The following is a 25310-nucleotide window of genomic DNA, read 5'->3' as shown; positions in this document are numbered from 1 at the left end:
CGTCGTGGGACCACCCCCCAACCCCAAGAGTTGGGGGCCAAACAGCAGCAACCGCCCCTGGCCATCAGCTCTACGCAGATGGCACCGATCCCCAAGAGGATCTATGCCTGCCTTGGGGAGTACCCCAATCCTTTTTCCCAACATGCAATGTTACGTTTTTTCTGCACCGAGGGGTGATTTTCCGGCGATCACCCCTCTTCTTCTACTTTTAGCCGGAGATGTAGAGAGCAATCCTGGGCCCACCACAAAATACACATGCCCAACATGCTCTAAACCCATTACTTCGAGCAGACAGACAAAGGGCTCAGTTCAGTGCAATATGTGCAAAAACTGGGCCCACCTCACTTGTACAACACTTGCTGACACAAACCAATACACAAACACTTGGACATGTTCTACCTGCCCTCCAGTAACCCCACTCCCACCTCCCCAACCACAGCCAGCACCCTTACCCACTCCCAATTTCCCTTTGCCCTTACCCCCAATCAGTACTCCCCTTCCTTTGTCCCCGATCTCTCCTTTCCCCCCTCTAACCCAGATCCTACACCTTCCCCATTACCACCCCAACCTCAACCCCAAATGGCAACATACAACACATACAGAACACACAACATCAACATATTACAACACAACATTGACGGTATTAACACGAAAAAACATGAACTTGAACACTTTCTTAAACAACACAACATACACATTGCGATTATACAAGAAACAAAACTAAGACACTCACACAAAACACCATCATTTCATAATTACACCACCATCAGACAAGACCGGACCGACGGCAATGGTGGTGGACTCATCACCCTGATCCATCACTCCATCTGTTTTGTGGACACAAGTGCCACAACCAAAATTCTCCTCCCTACCACAGATAACACAACGGAATTCCAATCCATTCGAATCTGCACAGACAACAAATCAACACTGACAATAGTTAACATGTACATTCCCCCCCAATCATCCCCCACAGTTCCAAACACCTTCAGGCCTCAATTTAACCAACTAGCCTCAATCCCCAACCTGATCATGGGTGGTGACTTCAACGCCAAGTCGTCTGCCTGGTATGTCGACAACCCTGACACAGACAGAGGGCTTGATATACAGACTCAGTTTGACACATTGACTATCATGAACAACACACATAATCATACACATATTCCACACCAAGCCCTCTACACTCCCTCCTCTCCTGATATCACCTTCTGCTCCCCCTGCCTAACCCCAACAACATCATGGAGAGTGGTCGGAACCCTTGGTTCTGACCACCTTCCAATCATCATCACCACCAAAACAAGATGCACCCCAGTTGGCCACAGACACACATACACCAATTACAAGAGAGCTAACTGGAAGCTTTTACTAAAGAGACAGAACAACATTTTGAAACACTTAACAGTACACCAATCACAAACATAAACAATGCTGTGCACACTTTTAATACAATCATACAAAATGCAGACAAGAGATACATCCCTAGAGGCAACAGAAAATCACACAACCCCAACTTCACACCAGAAATCCAAGACCTCATCAGACATTGTGACACACTTAAACACGATACCCCCACACCTATCCCTCAAAACATAGCAGACCAAATACAAACACTAAACACTGTGATTGCCAATAAAATACACAAACAAATAACACAAAATTGGCAAAACTTTATCAATGCACTTGATCACAAAACAAACACCGCAAATTGTACAAAACACTCGACAGCATTACACTATCCAACAGTAACACAACACGCTCTCACGCAGCAATAATCACAACAACAGATAATCTACCCTCAAACAGACAACAAGCAAACGCACTCATACGTCATTTTGCACAGACAAGCCATCTCACTTCTCACCCTGACGACCGACGCACCATTCGACGTAAGAAAGACTTCCCCACAGACTCACACTATGCACCCTTCATAGACAGTCAGACAAAACTCATAATACATAATCTCAAGCACTCATCAGCCTGTGGCCCTGATAACATGAGCAACATCCACCTAAAACACATTGGACCACAAGGTATACACACACTCACAAACATTGCAAACTACAGCTATTCACACAACACTATACCTGACATCTGGAAGCATGGTAAAATAATCACCATTCCAAAACCGAACAAAGACCCAACAATCCCAACATTGCACCGCCCAATCACACTTCTCTGCACCCCCTCTAAAGTCATTGAACGCCTAATACTTAAACTTGTCACACCACATATTCCCCTTGCTGACTCACAATACGGTTTTAGGCCACTACACTCCACAAACACTCTTCTGATAAACCTCACACAAAGAATTTTAGATGGCATCAATTCAGATAGGCCCCACCACAGAACACTGCTCATAACATTAGACATTAGTAAAGCTTTTGATGCTATCCCCTGCCACAACCTAACAAATAAAATATATAACACAGACATGCACAATAACACCAAAAGATGGCTGGCCAATTATCTGGCAGGTAGGAATGCTTACGTGTCATATAATGGCCAATCATCGCACATCAGAAACATTAAGAATGGAGTACCACAGGGCTCAGTTCTATCCCCCACACTATTTAATCTATACATGCATGACTTACCCACACCAGACAACTCAGAAATACAAATCTCTTCCTACGCAGACAACATAACAATCACATGCACACATTGTAACACAGACAAAGCTGCAGAAATAATCCAGCCATACCTTGATACACTCAACACATGGTTCATCACAAACAGACTCAAAATAGCTCCAACCAAATCTACAGCAACACTTCTCACCAACTGGACAATAGAACACAAATACATATCTCATCTCTACATCAGCAACACTCTAATACCACACACAAACACACCAAAAATTCTTGGTGTAACATACGATACATCCTTGTCTTTCAAACAACACATCACAAACATAAAAAACAAATGCACACCTAGACTTAACGCACTTAAGTCAATCACTGGAACGACATTTGGACAAAACAAAGAAACTAATATAACAATATACAAACAATGCATACGCTCAGTGTTGAATTATGTGAGTCCTGCATGGGCTCCTAATCTCAGTGAGACACACCACAACACCCTTCAAATCATACAAAACAAAGTCCTAAAAACAATTACAGACTGCACAAATACAACACCAACAGACCATTTACACCATGAAACAAAAGTCCTCCAAGTCAAGGACCACCTCGACATGAGAGGCACACAAACACTTGCCGCAGCCACCACAAACACATCACACCCGCTACACTACATAGCAGAACACCCACACACACCAAGAAACATTAAAACAACACCCAAAGACCTTTATTACGCACAAATACTCTCTTCTCTACCTCCACAACCACCAAATACCAGCCTCCGGAAACATATTCATAATCATATCACTCACCGCTCCATTAACACACTGAAAGACAACACACTGCTGCATGCCAGACCCCCTGATATCCACCCTTCTGAATCCTCTCTCCCACAAAAGGACAGAGTCCACTTGGCCAGACTGCGGTGCGGCCACCACCCAGCACTTCTAAGCTACCAGAAGAGGCTGGATGACTGCATTGTGAACAGCTGCCCAGGATGTAACACTTCACCCCATACCATACAACACATAATGGAAGACTGTATTATACACAATCATGCATGCAAACAACACAACATACACTCTATAAAGGATTTGTGGGAAAACCCAGTTTCGGCTGTAGCATTCCTTGGGGAGACGGGACTGCTCGGACAGACAGTCTAGGGAACGACAACAACAACAACAACAACAACACCTTCATACAGAAACCAAAATCCTCCCCATAGAACAACTGAAGAGAAAGTCTGAGCTTACTAAAATGATTTTTGTAACTTTTCATGGCAGGTAGAGCATCATCCAGTCCAATACTTGATGTTCTCATAACCCTCCTGTCTATGGGTTGTACTGGTTACAAAAACCTAGTGGACGAACGTAAAACACTTAGGAAGCTTCTGCAGAATAAGATGAAAGAGGTTGCAGAGAAACATGGACTTCGAGTTCTAGAGACTAAAAACAATCCAATTTCTATTGGTAAGATTACATCTTCAGTCAGACATAAGTGTACAACATTTATTACAAGTTTCTGTGTATCATAGATATTTATATGTTAATTTCATATTTTCTTCAGCTATGACCTTGCCCTCCAAAGTGAATGCACCTCTCACAGAGTTAGGGTCAATGCTATTTCTAAGGGGTGTTTCTGGCACAAGGATTGTAACAGCTCAAGGAACCAAGCTCATAGCAGGAAAGGAATTTAAGGGTAAGTACTTCAGTCCCCTCTACTTCAGAAAGCTATAGGAAAGGGGAAGGATGTTTTTTGGGCTTTTATGGATCTGGAAAAGGCTTACAACAGGGTAGACAGGAAGGCACTATGGGAGGTTTTGCGGATATAGATAGGAGGAAAGCTTCTAGGAGCTGTCGAGTTTTTACGAGAGTAGTAGAGCATGTGTCAGGATAAGAGATGGAGAGAGTGGTTTGAGGTAAAGGTGGGACTTCATCAGCGATGCGTTATGTCTCCCTGGCTGTTCAACTTGTACATGGATGGGGTGGTGCAAGAGGTAAATGCAAGGGTAGTGGGTCAGGGATTGGAGATGGTTAAAGAAAATGAAGAAAAGTGGGAGGTGAGCTAGCTGTTGTTTGCAGACGACACTGTGCTTGTGGCAGGATCGGAGGAGGGATTGAGGAAGTTGATGACAGAGTTTGGGAGAGTGTGTGAAAGAAGAAAGCTGAAGATAAATGTGGGTAAAAGTAAGGTGATGAGATGTACAAGGGGTGAAAGTGGCAGCAGACTGGAAGTGAGCATTAAGGGAGAGCAACTGGAGGAAATGGATAGTTTTAGATACTTGGGTGCAAATGTGGCAGGAAAAGGTGGAGTGGAGGTGGAGGTAGAATGTAGATTGAGAGAAGCGAGTAAATGCCTTGGTGGATTAAAAGTGTAATGAGGAATAGACATTTGGGAATGGATGCTAAGAGGAGAATGTATGGAGTGATTGTGCCAACAGCACTGTATGGAGCAGAAACATGGAACATAAGAGAGGAAGAGAGAAGGAGTTTGAATGTGTTTGAGATGAGGTGTCTGAGAAGTATTATGGGGGTTACTAAGCTAGATAGAGTGAGAAATGAGGAGGTGAGGAGGAGAACAGGGGTGGAAAGGGAGCTGGGAGATAGAGTTGATGAAAGAGTATTAGGATGGTTTGGACACATGGAAAGAATGAGTGAAGAAAGACTGGTAAAAGGTATGGAAGGCAGATGTGGAGGGAGTGAACATGAGGGGATGTCCTAGGATGAGATGGATGGATGGGGTGAAGGAGGCTTTGGGGAAGAGGGGAATGTCTGTTGAGGAAGGACGGGAGAGGACAGAAGACAGGGGTGAATGGAGAATGGTTGTATATGGATGATGTGATGCATGAGGTGGAATGGGTGGGGGGATGGGGGGTGAGGGAGTATGTGTGAGCAAAATTTGATGCAGCCCGAAGGGATTTCTCCCCGTCTTCTCCTTTATGCATGGGGGGACGGAGAGGGCGGGGTCGCTGATTTAATGAAGCAGCCTTGCTGTGGATGTGCTGTGACTTGCGACACTGCTTCTGACCCAGGGCAGTGGACAAGGTGCAGGGATGACCTGTCATCCAGGAGGTGCTAAGATGAGATGGAGGGTGGAGGGGAGTGGAGTGTATTTAGGGATGGAATTGGTGGGAATGATTTTATGCCTTTTTCTTTTTGGCTACCTCCCTAGTAAGGGGGAAAAAGCCTTGGTATATATATGTGTGTATGTACTTCAGTCCCAAGGTGCTGAGATGATAGGAGTGGGTGAATGGGTCTTTTGGTGTGGATGTGTGATTTGAGTCCCCACTTATGACAGATTGTGGGCTTTGTATACGTGTGCATTTTTCACTTAATTAATTGATTAACCTTTTTCATACCAGATGACACTTTTGCTTTTATTCTGGTAGTCACCAGGCAGTTTTATTTATCTCCTGTGGTATGATATAGCCTTTGTACTTCACCAAGGTGGCTTAATCCATCTCAGTGTTGGATACCAACTAATGGTGGTCCTGCAAGATGGATGGCAGAATCATCTCCCTGCTACCCATTTTCAAAACTTGTCAGCCCCCTCACATGTATCTGGTAGTGCAGCCCTATGGGGCTGATACTCAGTCTGCAAACCAGGCCCAGGATCTCTATCAACTTCAATGGTATCTCCATATTTTTAATAAGGATAGCTGAGTTATCTACTGCTCCCCTCCCACTACTTAAAGTTGGTGACAAAAACAGTTCCCCCACTAATATAACATAGACAACAGTCCAAAGTTTTGTTTCTTCCCAGAGGGGTCTGTGGGAGCTGTAGAGCATTGCTAGCCGCTGTGGGTTTCTGTTCAGAGAAACCTGAGGCAATAATTTTTATTATGGTGGAAGGGCAGTCAATCTCTGTACTGGAGTATTGACTGCATGTTATTGTGCTGTAATAATTGCAAAGTAGCATGCAGCCAACGTTTTAAAGATTGTTTTTGGGCACCCCTATGATCTAGAGCCACACATCATTTGTCTGTGGTAGAATAAAATCTCTATTCCTAGAGTGATGATGCTACTTTGTACTACAACTATCCCTCCATTATACTGTTCCCTTGAAAATTACCTGTTCTACTTTGATTTTTTTTTTAATGGACTATGTAGTGGTATCCATAGGAAGGATAGGGAGAGTTCTGGATGTCTATGTTCATAGGGGAGAGAGTAGGGGGGGTCAGATGATTTTTTGGTGGAAGGTAAAATGAGAGTGGAGGATAGGTGGAGAAAGAGGAAAAAGAAGGTAGAGAGGTATTTAGAGTAAACATTTTGAATGAAAAGGAAAAGAAGGAATACCAGAAGCTGAGAGAAGTGTGATAGGTGGTGAAGGATAGAGTAGAAGAGGAATGGTTTTGTTTCAAAAAGGAAGTGACGAGATGTGCAAAGATAATATGTGGAACAAGGATGGGCAGGAATAGAAGGAAGGATAGTGAATGGTGGGATAATGAAGTGAAGATGGTAGTAGAAGAGAAGTGAGCATATGTGGATTGATTCCAAAGTAGGACTTGAGAAGCATATGAGAGGTACAAGGAAAAATGAGAAGCAAAATGTAAGATAAAAGAGGCAAAGAGAACAGATGTAAAATGAAAAGCTACCTATATACCAAGGTATTTTTTCCCCTTACCAGGGAGATAGCCAAAGTCAAAAGGGATATACCCACCCCCATCCATTTCATCCCCACCCATTCCACTTTCATTCCATTCCCATCCATTACCCTTTCCTCCCTCTCATCTTAGCTCCTCATGGATGATAGGTGATCCCTGTATCCTGCCCACTGCCCTGGGTCAGAAACAATGCAGCAAGACACAGTACATCCACAACAAGGCTGCTTCACTTAATCAGTAGCCCCCGCCCCTTTCCACCCCCTCATGCAGAAAAAGATATGCTAAAAAGATGTTTTGGAAGGAAGTTAACCTTTTCGCTACATCGATTTCTTGTCAGCTGAACAGGATTGGTAAGTGTTAGCCAGGATAATGCCCTTAAAATACCTGACCATGTCCAAGCAGATAGATTGTCATAACCCTTTTCATATGATGACAACTCACCCCAGCAGAATGAATTCTTCAGATGCCAGTGGGACCAAAGTCCTCAAAGTGTGTCACAGTGCCGATGAGTTCTTGGAGAGTGAGGGGGCGAGTCAGGCAGAGAAGGTAAAAGGTGTAGATGGACAAATGTTACTGGAAGTGAAAGTGGTAAGAAGATGGGGAGAGTATTTTAGAAAGTTGTTGAATTTGGAGGATAGGGAATGATTGTAGTGTGAGAGGCGCTATGAAAATGACCATGAAGGGACAGGAAAATATATGTAAGGAAAGATAAGGTACAAGGCATTTTGAAAATTATGAGAGCTGGTAAGACATCTAGGTTGGATGAGTGTCATGTGGAGTGAAAAAGGATGGCATATAGTAGATTGTCTGAAAAAGGATGGTATACATATAGTGGAGTGTCTGAAAAAGGATGGTACACATATAGTGGATTGTCTGAAAAAGGATGGTATACATATAGTGGACTGGATAGTGAGGCTGTTTAATGTGTGTCTGAGGGAGGATAGAGTGTCAGAGGACTGAAAGGATGCCTGTATAGTTCCACTTTACAAAGGAAAGGGAACTAATGTGGTTGTAGTAACTTTAAAGGGATCATTTTGTTGAGTGTAGTTGGGAAGGCTTAGGGATCAGGTTTTTGTGTTAAGGCAAATTTGAAAGAAGGTTTTGACAAAAGGTAAGGATTTTCTCAGAGAATTTGGAGAAAGTCAAAGGTAGATAGGAAAGAACTGTGGGAAGTATAGACAAAAAAATAAAAAGACAATACAAAATGAATATCGCTGATAAATCCAAAGAGAATCCCAAAGAATTCTATAGTTACATTAGAGATAAAAAGGTTGATAGGAATCACATTGGTCCACTATTATCTGCTGACAGTCAACTTGAATATTCAAAGAAGTAATGTGTGATATCTTAAACAATTATTTTAGCTCGGTATTTGTAAACGAAACACCTCAAAGTGAACTCCAAACTGAAACCTGTGAAAAGTCTAGAGTAAACTTACTACGGTAAATATAACAAAAGAAAAAATTAAAAGGTGTATAGATAAACTCAAAGTTAATAAAACACCAGGGCCTGACGGTTGGCATCCAAGAATCTTAAAGGAAATGAAAAATGATATTGTTGTTCCATTAGAAATTATTTTCAAGAAATCCATCATATCCGGAGATGTCCCAAGAGAATGGAAGTTAGCTAATGTTACTCCCATATTCAAAAAAGGTGACAAAAAGAAGCCAAATAACTATAGGCCTATAAGTTTTACTTCAATTGTAGGAAAAATAATGGAAACTATCATCAGAGATGCTATCAAACATCATTTAGAAAGTAACCGTTTGATAAATGATAGCCAGCATGGTTTCAGACGGAAACGTTCTTGCGTGACTAACTTACTCGAATTCTACAACACAGTTATCTCGAATTATGACAAAAGAAACAATATAGATTTAATATATCTAGACTTTGCAAAAGCTTTTGATACCGTCCCACACGAAAGAGTACTTACTAAATTAGCTTTACACGGAATAAGTGGTAGCCTATTAAGTTGGACTAGTAATTGGTTGAATGGTCGAAAACAGAGTTGTTTTAAATGGAAAAACTTCTAGATGGAAAAATGTTACAATTGGAGTTCCTCAGGGTTCCGTTCTTGGGCCACTTCTATTCATAGTATATATAAATGATATAGACCATGGACTAAAATCTACTGTTTCCAAATTTGCTGATGATACAAAACTGTGCGGAATGACAAATGATCACTTAAACCAATTACATATTCAAGAAGATTTAGATAAATTACAGCAATGGTCTGAAAAGTGGCTAATGAAATTTAACACAAGTAAATGCAAGGTAATGCACATAGGTAAAAATAACATTAAGTACGATTACAAGTTATTTAGAAATTCGTTAACAAAAGTGGATAGTGAAAAAGATCTTGGCGTAATTATCAGTAACGACCTCAAATCATCCAAGCAGTGTATTTCAGCCTCTGAGAAAGTAAATAATGTTCTAGGACTGATTGCGCGATCTTTTGATTTCAAAAGTCCATCACTCATTAACAAGCTATATAAATCTTTAGTTCGTCCACATTTGGAATATGCTGTTTCGTATGGTCACCAAATCTCATTAAAGACATTGACAGACTGGAAAAAGTACAACGGCGAGCCACAAAACTGATTCCAAATATAAAAAATAAATCATACGAAAATCGACTAAAACATATGAATCTGTTTTCCCTAAAAAAGTGTAGACTCAGAGGTGACTTGATACAGGTCTTTAAAATTCTAAAGGGAATTGACAACATCAAAAGTGACAAAATTTTCACATTGAATGAGAATCAGACAAGAAACAATGGTCTCAAACTGTCCAGAAATAGATTCAGTTTGGAAGTAGGTAGAAACAACTTTGCCAACCATGTAGTTAATGAATGGAATAAACTTCCTGCACAGGTAGTGCAATGTAGTTCAATTCGAAGCTTTAAAAAATCATTTAGATAAACACCTAAGCAAGATGCTGTAATGATTATAATTTATTTTATATTATTTGTTTTTGTTTTGTTATCATTTGTCTGTTTGATTTTCATTTATTAATTATTAGTTATATGTCAATTTATTATTATTTACTTTTTACCTGATTGTTTATTATTTAACTATACCTATGCATTTAATTATGTATTTTGTTATTTACATTATTATAGATTTAAGTAATTATTTTATTATTATTATGATTTTTTTTTTTTTTTTTTTTTTTTTTTTTTTCATCCGACATAGATATGGACCAAAAGGTCTCCTGTCGGCATGCTCCGCCTTTGTAATATTTTGTAAACAATTATTTTAGCTCGGTATTTGTAAACTAAACACCTCAAAGTGAACTCCAGACTGAAACCTGTGAAAAGTCTAGGGTAAATTTACTACAGTGAATATAACAAATGAAAAAATTAAAAGGTGTATAGAGAAACTCAAAGTTAATAAAACAGCAGGGCCTGGTAGTTGGCATCCAAGAATCTTAAAGGAAATGAAAAATGAGATTCTTGTTCCATTAGAAATTATTTTCAAGAAATCCATCATATCTGGAGATATCCCAAGAAAATGGAAGTTAGCTAACATTACTCCCATATTCAAAAAAGGTGACAAAAAGAATCCAAATAACTACAGGCCTAAGTTTGACTTCAATCATAGGAAAAATGATGGAAACTATCGTCAGAGATGCTATCGAACATCATTTAGAAAGTAACTGATAAATGATAGCCAGCATAGTTTCAGACAGAAACGTTCTTGCGTAACTTACTTGAATTCTACAACACAGTTATCTCAAATTATGACAAAAGAAACAATATAGATTTAATATATCTAGACTTTGCAAAAGCTTTTGATACCGTCCCCCATGAAAGACTACTAAATTAGTTTCACACAGAATAAATGGTAGCCTATTAAGTATGATTAGTAATTGGTTGAATGATCAAAAACAGTTGTTTTAAATGGAAAAACTTCTTGTTGGAAAAATGTTATGAGTGGAGTTCCTCAGGGTTCCATTCTTGGGCTACTTCTATTCATAGTATATATAAATGATACAATTAGATATTCAAGAAGATTAAGATAAATTACAGCAATGGTCTGAAAAGTGGCTAATGAAATTTAACATAAGTAAATGCAAAGTAATGCACATAGGTAAAAATAACAGTAAGTACGATTACAAGTTATCTGGAAATTTATTAACAAAAGTGGATAGAGAAAAGGATCTTGGCATAATTATCAGTAATGATCTCAAATCCTCTAAGCAGTGTATTTCAGCCACTGAGAAAGCAAATAAGATTCTAGGACTGATTGTGTGATCTTTTGACTTCAAAAATCCATCACTCATTAACAAGCTATATATATATAATCATTAGTTTGCCCACATTTGGAATATGCTGTTTTCGTATGGTCACCAAATCTCATTAAGACATTAACAGATTGGAAAAAGTACAATGGCGAGCCACAAAGCTGATTCCAAATATAAAAAATAAATCATATTAAAATCAACTAAAACATAAGAATCTTTTCCTTAAAAAAGCATAGACTCTGAGTTGACTTGATACAGGTCTTTAAGATTCTAAAGGGAATTGACATCAAAAGTGACAAAATTTTCACACTGAATGAGAATCAAATAAGAAACAATGGTCTCAAACTATCTGGAAATAGATTTAATTTTGAAGTGGGTAGAAACAACTTTGCCAACCATGTAGTTAATGAATGGAATAAACTTCCTGCAGAGGCAGTGCAATGTAGTTCAGTTCGAAGCTTTAAGAATCATTTAGATAAACACCTAAGCAAGATGGACATGGTGCAGGGATGACCCGTCATCCAGGAGGTGCTAAGATAAGAGGGAGGGTGGAGGGGAGTGGAGTGTATTTAGGGATGGAATGGGTGGGAATGATTTTATGCATTTTTCCTTTTGGTTTCCCCCCTTGAAAGGGGGAAAAAGCCTTAGTATATGTATGTATGTAACATTTGTCTTTTTATTATTATTTGCTTGAATCTCATTTATTATTAGTTATATGTCAATTTATTTTTATTTACTATTTACCTGTTTGTTTATTATTTAACTATACCTATGCATTTATTTATATATTTATTATTTACAGTATAGTTTTTATTTATTTATTTATCATGATTTTTTTGCATCTGACCTAGATATGGACCAAAAGGTCTCCTGTCGGCATGCTCTGCCTTTGTAATTTAGGTAATTTAGATAGATACACAATTGTTACTCCATGTTTCTTGCCTTCACATCTTGCTGTCCTTATATGTTGACAGATATACAATACACTTTTCTAAAATTTTATATAAATAAGAAAAACATCATTGTAAATGGCAAATAGAAAACTAGTCTTATGCCATGTCCCTTTAAATAGGGACATTGGTTGTTTTTTTTGTAGTAGTAAATGATGCTGTATGACACTCATACTTCACCAGTATGTTCTGCATACTTCAAATGAGTTTTCCACAAGTTTTCACAAAATTATCAAAAAGTTAATTTTTTAGCATACCAATGTCTTTTTGTGTTCACAGGTTGGGGCAGCCATTCTATCAACTACCCAAATCCCTATATCACTGCTGCGGCTGCCATTGGAATGAGTCAGAGAGATGTGGAACTTTTCATTCAGCGCCTTGATAAAACACTGGAAAAATTTACATCACCTCAACGGAGATCAAGCACTCAATTCAATCAGGTGTGCCAGAACCACAGTGTTGTTGAAGAGGAAGAGGTGGAGGAGGAAGAGGAAGAAGAGGAAGAGATATAGTTTTTTCTAATCATGTAGTCAAATTGAATTGCATTTGTATGGATGCTTTGTTATAATGACAATAACATGTATGCATCAGTGATACTAATATGGAAAAAAAAATTGCATTTTAAATTTTGATTTGAACAATGACAGTAATGTAGATTCACTCATGTACAAAACATTACAGTTTGACAACGAAAATTTTTGTTTTGCTGCTCATTTTTCAGCAAAATAAAATGGAATAGAAAAAAAAAATATTATAACTTTCAACTTTTCAATTACCTACTCTGGTGGTGGAGTTTGGGAAGTTATGTGGCAAAAGAAATTTTAATGTAAACATGAAACACTTAAGCATGGGAAGAAAACCTTAAGGAAATGCAAATAGGTCCAAGAATAGACAAAGGACAGCCTTATACAGCTTGCAAAGCACTACAAGAAGGTAACAATGGTATGTTGTACAAATCCTTGAGAGCAGAATATGCTCTTCCACTGATAATGCTACATTCTGCCCCAGTGTCTACCGCTACAGAGATAGGTAACTGGTCCATATAACACTGAAAGGTAAGGAGTTGGGAAGAGACAGCAGCCACTAAAGGGACGATCTTGGACTGGTCACTGTTAGTCTTTGGGATTTTGATACAGGCGCTTGTGAAAATGGGACTGAGTATGCCTGGGGATTGAACTATTTTCTGCTCTAAGCTTCAAAATCTTGGAACACTGATCAGAAGAATGGCTACACTGTCCATGGACATGACAGTAGCTAGATTGAGATTGAAATGACATTCTTGAAGTCATTGGTGATGATAGAAGAGGATTTAGTGAAATGTCTATATATATGGAAGTCTGTTTAGAATTTTGCTCATGACACAAATGAAACAGAAAACAATAGAATGACCTACATTGTTACAATATGTGCAAGTAAGCATAGTAGATACATATGGAGATGGAGTGCTCTGTGTAGGTGATGAAGACAGAGGTGGTGGAGTAGGAACCTCCGTAGTCTTCTGTGAATGACTAGGCAGTGTAGGAGCTAGCACGGCAGGATGAGGCAGTTCTTTTGACTTTCTAGAAAGCTTTTTTGCAAATGTTAGTAAAGACTCGTCTGTCTGATAACTGAGAGAAGCAGTCTTTCATTTATAGGGAGCAAGGAAGAAAACATAGAACAAGTACTCCAAAACAAGTTGGAGTCTAATGTGATAGATTTTTTTTTTTCTATCCACTGTGAATGTATCAATGAATCTAATGCTTCAGAGGCCACCATACCAGCTCTAGCCTGAGCACACATAAAAGTCTCAGTGCCCATGGAGGAAGAGAGTACTTCAGACAACCTGTAGCACCAGAGAAAATTATCACCTACCAGGTTTCCACCAAATATTTTAAAATTCGCCCTGAAGGTGGCATAGTCATAGTTTAAAGCTCTAGGATTGACACATGAAGCTGATATCATCTCAGAGGCTAGCGAGTTAGGAACAAGTTGAGATCAAACAAAGGAAAAATTTTCAGACCCTGTAATGACAGTGTTGATGATACTATCCTCACATTGTTGAATAAATGCAGATGCTGAATAATTAGGATCCTCCCCCAAGAATTTTACAATGGAGGGGTTCTGGTGTAATAGGGTAATAGTGGGAGGAGCCATAGCTGAAGCTGCCACTGTTTCACCACACAGAAATAAAGAAACTTTGTCACTAGACATATTGAGATGATCACTGACAGCTATAGGGGCAGGTATGGTTCGACCACTTCTGAGCAATTCGTATATAAAATGAGGAAAGATTAGGTACAGTCCAGTGATCAAACACACGTATATGCTGGTATCTGCTTGGAGAGGGATATTTGTGTCTTCAACGAATACCTTTGGAAGTCAGGACAGAAGTCCACTGAATAGTATGGCTCTCATCCACACAGGGATTTGCTGCTGTTTAATAGCAACACACATGATCCTGGCTCACATCTACTTAAACAGGGGATTATGAGAATTTATATAAAATGGTCACTATTGTTTAAGTGAAATTAGCTTTGTCATAGAATACAAAGTCTAATAGAAAATATGTATTATAAAGGAGTGACCATAATGTACATTAACAGGAATATACAGACAATATGATGGACAACACAACAACACATCAACTTATGGAATCCCGCATGGATTCAGAAAATACTCATCTGACAACATCCATGTGCACAACAATGATATAGCTGGGAAATCTTTAGCAATACATTGAGAAATCTCATAGCACGCTGATGATAACAGTTTGGGGTGATATTAAGGTAACTAGTGGTGAAGAGATGAGCTCAAAATCGGAGGCAAAATGGGTTGAGTCGATGTCCAACAGAATAATACTAAGCAGTCCACAGTTTCACTTTTTTCACTTCCACAATAGTCAATTATTTGTGATCGCAATGTTTATGTGAACCTAGCTGTAAAAATGAGTAAAGGAAAGAGAAAAAAAGTACACATGCCAAAATACTTTGGAAACCATATAGTTCACTTGTGTACAAGTTATAGTTAAATTGTCACTAAAATGTCTCACAAAATGAAGTTTTTAATTGCTGCCACCATTTAATATTATGGTGGGTAAATTAAATATGTAACAAATTTACAAAATTATTATGCAAAAGTATGGCACAATTTTGAATGACCATGTGCTCTCTAGCTCACTGTTGACAAAATACTGATGTCACACACGGTATTGGAATGCTTATCCGGGTGAATACAAATCCATTGGTGGAAACCCACTAGAAGGCTCCATGCAGTTACTTTTTTTTTTTTAACTTCAGAAAAGTTGCTGTCAGAAGGCTAGGACGGTGCCCCTCACAGAGGGCTTTGTAGCATGAAATTTAATGAACCATGCCATTGGTTCAACTTCTCCGGTGGCAGGATTTGAACCTTTACATAATATTACAAATATGCATTCTCCCACTACAATACTACTTGAGTAGATGATGATACCAGATTGAAAAGAGCTTTAGAACTCTTGGCAGAACATAATGTCCAAGTAAATAAAGGTAAAACTGTTTTGAATGCTAGATCTATTGAGTATCTAGATTACCATATATCTGGAGTTAGACCTTTGGCAAAGAGAATAAAAGCTATTCTTGGTTGTCCATGCCCTACTTTTATAGAATAACAAGCACCCGGCTGACGCCGGCCATGGGTGCTTGGCCTGCGGCGCCTTCATTGTTTTAATGTATGATTTGTTCGGTTTGGTTTAGATAATAAAAGAGAGGAACCCATACAAGTTTTTTTTATTCAGTACCGGTAATAACAACATCTTTGGACGCTTTAGGTCGTTTACGTGGTGGAGTCCTAACTTCGTCTTCCGAATAATCATTGTCGTCATCGTCACTCCATCTCTTTACCGCCTTCACGATGAAGTCCTTCATTTCTTCTTGCCCCTTCTTCATTTCTTCTTGCCCCTTCTTCATTTCTTCTTTTATTTTTTCTAATAATTCCTCTAAATCCTAATATTCAATTTAATGGTATTCGCCGATAGACTCACACATACATACACACACCGTGTACACACACACACACATACGCACGCACGAACACGTACGCAAACACACACGCACGCACACACACATGTATTACAAATTTCCTGGACAGTGGAAGGAGGAGGAGGTGGTTGAGGGAACGTGGGGAAATACGTACCTCAAGGGAGTGAAGAATGGAGGAGGATGATAATCTCAGTGGGGAACCGAAGGCCAGGAAATTCGCATTACCACACGGGACCACGCGTGCTTCCTCACAGCAAGCGTGTATGTACGTAAATCAAAGAGGGGTGTGGGGACAACTCATAAAGATAACCGTCTTTGGGTAATGAAACCCAGAATTCCTATTATGAGTTTTAATGAATTGGATAATTAAACACTAAAATTAAGCTACTTGACATTAAATAAGGGTTTTAACAGTTGGATTTCATACATACATACTATCTATCCTATCTCCCTGCGCGCCTATCTAGGGGTCCTATCTATTAAATACTCCTGGTTACTTGCTCTTATCCTTAGAGGGTCTCTGCTGGTTGAGGGGATGACTTCCATGGGGTACTGTTCCTCGTTCTGGCAGGATGCTTTTGAAGTATATCATTGTTGTCGATCACGGCGGGAACCCAGGTCATCCTTTGTGATTAACCTCGTGGAGGGGGAGCAGGATTGAACACGTAGGAGGCTTCTCGTGTACGCTATCCAGTTCCTTTCAGGTCAGTGTCCCGAGGAAAGGGGGTACAGATACGTACGTGACCCCTTGAGACACAAATGTTTGGTTCACTGGAGGCTGGAGGCCTCTGGTCACTAAGATAGTCGGGACGACACACACAGCACTCCACCTGATAAGTTCGGAGGGGGATTCGACCCACCACCACTCCTTCAACGCTCACGCACTCACTCAAGGATGCAAATCCTTAATAACCACATGAGGGAGGATAGGGCGCGATTTGGCTCTCCTGGACGTGAGCGGCCCGAACCTCCCTGGTCGACTTTAATGGGTAGACTACTTGTGTCCTGCGGTAGGTCAGGTCACGATGTCCGCTAGCCGGCTTCCGACGTTGCCAATAGTACTAGGTCTCCGTCCCTAGTTGCGAAGGGTACTACGAATAATGTTCATGCTGGAGGGTGACACAGTTCCAAGTGTTCTTTGAGGTAGACACTGTTCACGAACGGGTTAAACACAGTCCTAATAATTCCAATTGCCTAGCTTAATCAAATATGTGGCAGCGCGCAGGGGGGGGAGGGGGTGTGTTTGAGTGCTTTGTGTGGGCGCTAAAACCGTTGAGCATGGCTCTGAGAACACAAATCAAAAGGGGGGGGTGTGTTTCTAGATATTAGAAGTCTCTCCCTTCGTTAAGGCATTGAATTGGTTGTCAAAAATGACATGACAAATAAAGAGGATAACGAGGAGGAGAAAAGACAGGATGTTGCTACTAGAAGTCTTAAGGACTGGAAATTCCCCCGAATATAGGGAATAAAGGGCTGATACGGAGAGAAAACAGACGAGAAAATGGGAAGGGAGACAACGAGCTGGGTGTCACAATTTAAAAAATTGTGACAACATGCACGCAAATATATATATATATATTATATATATATATATATATATACTCGTGTATATATATATATATATATATATATATATATATATATATGTTGCAGTAATTCACAAGGCACACGTGAAAATAATATGCAGAAAAAAACAATGGGAAATAAGAAGCTTAGTCCGAACGTTCGGACTAAGCTTCTTATTTCCCAGTGGGTTTTTTCTGCATACACACACACACACACACACACACACACATATATATATATATATATATATATATATATATATATATATATATATATATATATACATATATATATATATATATATATATACATAAACATGCACGCACACACTGTGTATATATATATATATATATATATATATATATATATATATATATATATATATATATATATATATATATATATATATATATACAGTTAATCTGTAAAATCAGGGAATATATACATTCCCTGATATTTTCAGGGAATGTGTATAATGTCTGATTCACTCGGGGAATATGTATATTACCTAAATTTTTCAGGGTATATACATATTCCCTGAAATTTGGACCTTATTATTATACAGATTCCCTGAATCATATTTAGAATGGCAGAACAAAGGAAAAAACGAATAAACACATACAATTATCTAATTTATCTATGACAAATACGAGCTATTCACAAAACAGTCAATATCTAAAACATCCAAAATGAAGTTAATAAAATTATGTATGAATGGTAATACAGTTATCAACTCAATAAAAAGTATAACTTGTCAGTCACAAAATAGTTAATATTTAGAACATCGCATTTTTTTCACAATGCAGGCTTTAATGGCATCGTGACCCGACCGAACCATCGCAGGACTCCCGCTAATTACCCCCCACCCCACCCCTAATCCCCAAGGCCGGACAAAGTTTCAGTCGCCTGTCACACGTCATCTTCGCTAGTGTCAACATCATGGCAAATCCAACTGATTGTGATTTGGAAGCATATTTTCGGGAAGAGTTATTGAAAAAATATGCATTAAAGAAATATGTGTTGCTTCCAAAAGAGCAATATAATAATAATATTGCAGATCTGACAGCAACTGACACGTCAGCCAAAAAAACGCCTCACGAATACTATCTGCTGAAGAAGTATGAGGTTCTCAAGTGTGGTGATGTTTTCGAGTCGATTAGAAGACGCAATGCCAATGAGGATCCTATTTATTTTGCTACATTAGAGGATACGTACGATATCATTAAGCGTGCTCACATTGCAACTGGCCACGGAGGTCGCGATAAGATGGTGAAGGAATTAACCAAAAACTATGCCAATATTACGCATGACACCATATCAATTTACAAATCACTGTGCATCGAATGTCAACGTAAACGGCCAACAACTAAAGGGACTGTTGTTTGACCAATTCTGACAAAGAACTTTGGTTCCAGGTCACAGGTTGACCTTGTTGACATGCAGTCAATGAAGCAAGGCAACTATAAGTGGATAATGGTTTACCAAGAACACCTTACAAAGTTCTGTGTCTTGAGACCTCTCACATCAAAACGTGCTGCGGAGGTTGATTATCACCTTTTAGATATTTTTCTTTTACTTGGCGCAACGGAAATTTGACAGAGTGACAATGGATCGGAGTTTACTGCTAGTGTTATAACCGATCTTAACCTGCTTTGGCCTGATCTCGTAATAGTTGATTGAAAACCTAGGTATCCCCAGAGCCAGGGGTCAGTTGAACGTGCCAATTGTGATATCAAAGATATGTTGGTAGCCTGGTTGGGTGATAACCAAACCACAGACTGGACAGTTGGATTAAAATTTGTGCAATTAAGAAAAAAAACAACAACTAGTTACCACTCTGGCATTAAAAGGTCACCATTTGCTGCGTTGTTTGGATCGGATGCTAAAGTAGGTCTCACAACTTCTGCTCTTCCACATGATGTAATTCACCGTCTGCAAAGTGAGGACGATCTGCTGTCAGTAATTACGGATAAAACAACTTCAGTCGAACCACCTGATGTAGAACCACCTTCTGTCGAACCAACATCAACATTCTCCGTTCGTCAAAACAATATTGTTTCTCAGCGAAAACGTGCATGCGAAGCTCAACTTTCACAAGCTGAACGTAGGATTAAACGAAGTCGTCGTATTATGGACCGTGGAAATGTCGGTAACAATGTTACGATTCCGATACCAATGGTGGATAGGAGTCGTGGTGATCCAAGGAATATCAAGGGAATGATTGTGGACATTGACGAAAATGATAATTACACAATTGCAGTAAAAAGTGGCATACTGCGTGGGAAGTATACCAGGAATCAATTTGATTTATGTACGTATGAACTGCACTCCGAAGCGATGTGACAGCCGATAGGATTGTTTCTCTTCGACCTGCTTTACAGCAAGAGTCGAAGTCAGGTGGCCAAGGTTCGCCAAATGTAAATGTGCTGGTTCAAAACATTGCCAAACAAATCGATGTAAATGTTTCAAGCTCAAGGTTAAATGCAACTCACAATGCCATTCAAGCCTGCATTGTGAAAACAAGGCGATGTTCTAAATATTAACTATTTTGTAACTGGCAAGTTTTATTTTTTATTGAGTTAATAACTGTATTACAATTCATAACTGATTTTATAAGCTTAATTTTGGATGTTTTAAACATTGACTGTTTTGTGACTAGCTCTATTTATGTGATAAATAAATTAGATAATTGTATCCATGTGTTCATTCGTTTTTTTTTCCCTTTGTTCTGTCATTTTAAATATGATTCAGGGAATCTGTATAATAATAAGATCCAAATTTCAGGGAATATGTATATACTCTGAAAATTTTAGGGAATATACATATTCCCCGAGTGAATCAGACATTATACACATTCCCTGAAAATAGCAGGGAATATATATATTCCCTGATATTACAGATTCACTGTAACATATACACACACACATATATACAGTATATATATATATATATATATATATATATATATATATATATATGTGTGTGTGTATTTATATACATTATATATATATATATATATATATATATATATATATTATATGTCATGACACCCAATATTGAACATATCTGGGTTGCGTATACAGATGGAAATGGATATACGTTGTTAGTTTCTTCGATCACTACTTTTGGGGCCAGAAGAATTTCCCTCACTTGAGGGTCCGTTGTTAGCTGGCGGGTTTCTCGCCTGAGCCAATATCAATGTCCGATGCAACAACGTGAGGAGCCTTTAAAAGGCACAGCAATTATATTGCTGTGACCCAGGCTCCAGCTGGTGGGGTTCTTCTCCGAATTCCTGCAGGGAAATCAATTTTGTCCTGCATGGAGTTTTCGGCTTAAGGACTTTTCGGTGAAACTGTCATACCGACTCTTTTGTCGAGAAATGTTTGACTGTGTTCGGCCCTGAGCTGGCAAAGGTACCGTTTATTGGATTGTAGGTCAGCTTTTTTAATTTTTTCTGACATGTCACCCATTTCCAAAAGTGGCGTTGTCGCTTCTGCACGGCGTCGGGTTCCCCTGGCATTTCGTCGACCAACACGTGCTACAAAATTTCATCCTGTAAGTTCGAAATATCTTTACATTAATACGAAGACACGGCTTTCAAGCATATCATATGGGAGTCGTTTCTCGAAGGGGTTACAACTTCTGAGGACTTGCACCCTCGGAGGACTGGCACCCTCGGAGGACTTGGACCCTCAGAGGACTTGCACCCTCGGAGAACTTGCACCCTCGGAGAATTTACAGCCTCGAAAGGCTTACTGCCTCGGAGAACTTACGACCTCGGAGGACTTACAGACCTTCCTTTCTAAGACATGTAACATTTTTAAAACGTGTCACCTTTGAAATGGCTTAATTTAATTTATTATTAGTAACGATGATCGTCCACGGCTCAACGATGATCGTTCTTGACTCAACAATGTTCGTTCTTGACTCAACGATGATCGTCCATTGCTCAACGATGATCGTTCAAGGCTCAACGATCATCATCCACGGCTCAACGATGATCGTCCACGGCCCAACGATGATCGTCCATGGCTCAACGATGATCGCCCACGGCTCAACAATGATCGCCCACGGCTCAACGATGATCGTCCACGGCTCAACGATAATCATTCTTGACCCTGAGGATGTCTGAATAGACGAAAGCGCTTAACGATGATCGTCCACGGCTCAACGATGATCGTCCACGGCTCAACGATGATCGTCCATGGCCTAACGATGATCGTCCACGGCTCAACGATGATCGTCCACGGCTCAACGATTATCTTTCTTGACTCAACAACGTCCATGGCTCAACGATGATCGTCCACGGCTCAACGATGATCGTCCATTGCTCATTGATGATCGTTCACGGTTCAACGATCATCATCCACGACTCAACGATGATCGTCCACGCCTCAACGATGATCGTCCACGGCTCAACGATGATCGTCCATGGCTCAACAATGATCGTCCACGGCTCAACGATGATCGTCCATGGCTCAACGATGATCGTTCTTGATCCAACGATGATAGTCCATGGCTCAACGATGATCGTCCATTGCTCAACGATGATCGTTCACGGCTCAACGATCATCATCCACGGCTCAACGATCATCATCCACGGCTCAACGATGATCGTACACGGCCCAACGATGATCGTCCATGGTTCAACGATGATCGCCCATGGTTCAACGATGATCGTTCATGGCTCAACGATGATCGTCCATGGCTCAACGACGATCGTCCATGGCTCAACGATGATCGTTCTTGAATCAACGATGATCATCTATGGCTCAACGATGATCGTTTATTGCTCAACGATGATCGTCCACGGCTCAACGATGATCGTCCATTGCTCAACGATGATCGTCCATTGCTCAACGATCATCATCCACGGGTGTCCGCGATTTACCATATAAGTGCTAGGCACTGAGCGACCACCTCGTCGTATAATCGTCAAAATCGTCAAAACCGTCACAGTTTATTTTTTATAGTACATAGATTGCAGTCTTTTTTAGGAATGATAACCTATTATTGTAGGTTTGTAAGAAATTTTTCTTCAAAGCTATCTCCATTGTATGATTTGTTAAAGATGAAAATTTTCAATGGAAGGCACCATATGAAAGCTTTTGAAAATATTAAGAATAATTTTGCTGAATCTACAGTTTTGTGTAATTTTGATGGAGAAAGTCCTTTAATTGTAGAAGTAAGGAAAAGGAGAAGGAGTACAAGAAGCTGAGAGAGGAGTGAGAGGGAGTGAAGGATAGAGTAGAGCTAGAAATGGAGGAGGAATGGGGATGGTTCAAGGAGGGATTCACAAAGTGTGCAAAGATGGTGTGTGGAACAAGGACAGGAGGAAATAGAAGGAAGGGTAGTGAATGGTGGGATAAGGAAACAAAGAAGGTTGTAGAAGAGAAGAAGCAAGCTTTCACAGATTGGTTACAAAGTAGGATGAGGGAGTCATATGAGAGGTACAAAGAAAAGAAAAGAGAAGTAAAGCACAAGGTAAAGGAGGCAAAGAGGAGAGTATATATGAAATGGGGTAAGAGTATGACAGAAAAGTTTGATAGTAATAAAAAGATGTTTTGGAAAGAAATTAAGAGAGGAAGAGGAGGTGAATCAAGTAGAGAAGAAAAGGTAAAAGGTGCAAATGGAGAGATGATAATGGAAGAGAAGGCAGTAAGGGGAAGATGGGCAGAATATTTTAGGGAGTTGCTAAATGTGAAGGAGGATAGGGAGGGAAAGATAGTTGCAGTGGGAAGTGCTAAGAAAATGACCATGATGAGAGAGGAAAATGGAGGAGAAATAAGGAAGGATGAAGTGAAGGCAGTTGTTAAGATGATGAGAGCAAATATGGCACCTGGTCTGGATGGATACCATGCAGAATGTCAAAAAAAAAGGAGGTACAGTCATGGTGGACTGGCTGGTGAGCTTATTTAATGTTTGTTTAAGAGAGGGTAGAGTGCCGGAGGACTGGAGGAGTGCCTGTATAGTTCCACTTTACAAGGGAATAGGGGACAAGTGTGAGTGTAGTAGTTTCAGAGGGATTAGCTTGTTAAGTTAGTTGGGAAGGCTTATGGGAGGGTCTTGATTGAGAGGATTAGGAGAGGAACAGAGGGAGTAATTGATGAGGAACAGTGTGGATTTAGGACAGGTAGAGGTTGTGTAGATCAGATTTTTGTGGTAAGACCGATATGTGGGAAAGCAATAGGAAAAGGTAAGGATGTTTTTTGGGCTTTTATGGATTTGGGAAAGGCTTATGACAGGGTAGACAGGAAGGCACTGTGGGAGGTTTTGCAGATATACGGGATAGGATGAAAGCTTCTAGGAGCTGTCAAGAGGTTTTACGAGAGTAGTAATGCATGTGTCAGGATTAGAAATGGAGAGAGTGAGTGGTTTGAGGTAAAGGTGGGACTTCATCAGGGATGTGTTATGTCACCCTGGCTGTTCAGCTTATACATGGATGGGGTGGTGTGAGGGGTAAATGCAAGGGTGGTGGGTCAGGGATTAGAGATGTTTAAAGAAAATAGAGAAAAGTGGGATGTGAGCCAGCTGTTGTTTGTGGACAACACTGCGCTTGTAGCAGGATCAGAGGAGGGATTGAGGAAGTTGGTGACGGAGTTTGGGAGAATGTGTGAAAAAAGAATGTTGAAGATAAATGTGGGTAGAAGTAAGGTGATGAGATGTACAAGGGGTGGAAGTGTCAGTAGACTGGAGGAAGTGGATAGTTTTAGATACTTGGGTGCAAATGTGGCAGGAAAGGGTGGAGTGGAGGTGGAGGTAGAATGTAGATTGAGAGAAGCGAGTAAATGCCCTGGTGGATTAAAAAGTGTAATAAGGAATAGGCATTTGGGAATGGAGGCTAAGAGGAGACTGTATGAAGGAGTGATTGTGCCAACAGCACTGTATGGGGCAGAAACATGGAACATAAGAGAGGAAGAGAGAAGGAGTTTGTGTTTGAGATGAGGTGTCTGAGAAGTATGATGGGGGTTACTAGGATGGATAGGGTGAGAAAGGAGGTGAGGAGGAGAACAGGGGTGGAAAGGGAGTTGGGGGATAGGGTTGATGAAAGAGTATTAGGATGGTAAAAGAGGTATGGAAGGCAGATATGGAGGGAGTGAACATGAGGGGGCGTCATAGGATGAGGTGGATGGATGGGGTGTTAGGGAAGAGGGGAATGTCTGTACAGGAAGGACAGGAAAGGAAAGAAGACAGGGGTGAATGGAGAATGGTTGTTTTGGGTGGCTATTGAAACCAAGTTCGAATAGACAGAATATAATATATTTTTTTATACAACTGAAAACAAATGCGTACGCACACCACAAAGGCTGGCTTCAACTAACGCCAAGCTCCAGCTTGCGCGGGAAAGACGTGCATTGCATTTGCG

The 25310-nt window shown here is 40.0% G+C and overlaps 2 protein-coding genes across 6 annotated transcripts in view; both read left to right on the top strand.

The window, feature by feature from the left end:
* The window catches only part of SecS (Sec synthetase), a 58185-nt gene extending 45211 nt beyond the window's left edge, over positions 1–12974 (top strand). For 4 of the 5 annotated variants that reach the window (XM_076187280.1, XM_076187276.1, XM_076187277.1 and 1 more), the window contains 3 exons: positions 3866–4051; positions 4149–4280; positions 12663–12974. In XM_076187280.1, coding sequence (XP_076043395.1) covers positions 3866–4051; positions 4149–4280; positions 12663–12895 — 551 coding nt within the window. In that variant the 3' untranslated portion in view covers positions 12896–12974. The remainder of the gene's footprint in view (positions 1–3865; positions 4052–4148; positions 4281–12662) is intronic. The other variant, XM_076187279.1, reaches the window with a different exon arrangement.
* Positions 12975–18883: 5909 nt separating this feature from the next.
* Positions 18884–19330, top strand: LOC143026088 (KRAB-A domain-containing protein 2-like). Its single transcript, XM_076186083.1, has one exon. It carries the CDS (start codon positions 18884–18886, stop codon positions 19328–19330), a length of 447 nt encoding a protein of 148 aa, XP_076042198.1.
* The last annotated feature ends 5980 nt before the right edge of the window (positions 19331–25310 follow it).

Source organism: Oratosquilla oratoria, chromosome 6 (assembly GCF_046742065.1).
Source record: "Oratosquilla oratoria isolate Oo_2021 chromosome 6, ASM4674206v1, whole genome shotgun sequence".
Lineage (NCBI taxonomy): Eukaryota > Metazoa > Arthropoda > Malacostraca > Stomatopoda > Squillidae > Oratosquilla > Oratosquilla oratoria.
The sequence above is the reverse complement of the archived record's forward strand: the minus strand, read 5'-3'. Positions and strand labels throughout refer to the sequence as shown.

What these genes read in the sequence shown, in the direction of transcription:
- LOC143026088 (XM_076186083.1), top strand. Translation starts at nt 18,884, where the DNA reads ATGGCAAATCCAACTGATTGTGATTTGGAAGCATATTTTCGGGAAGAG.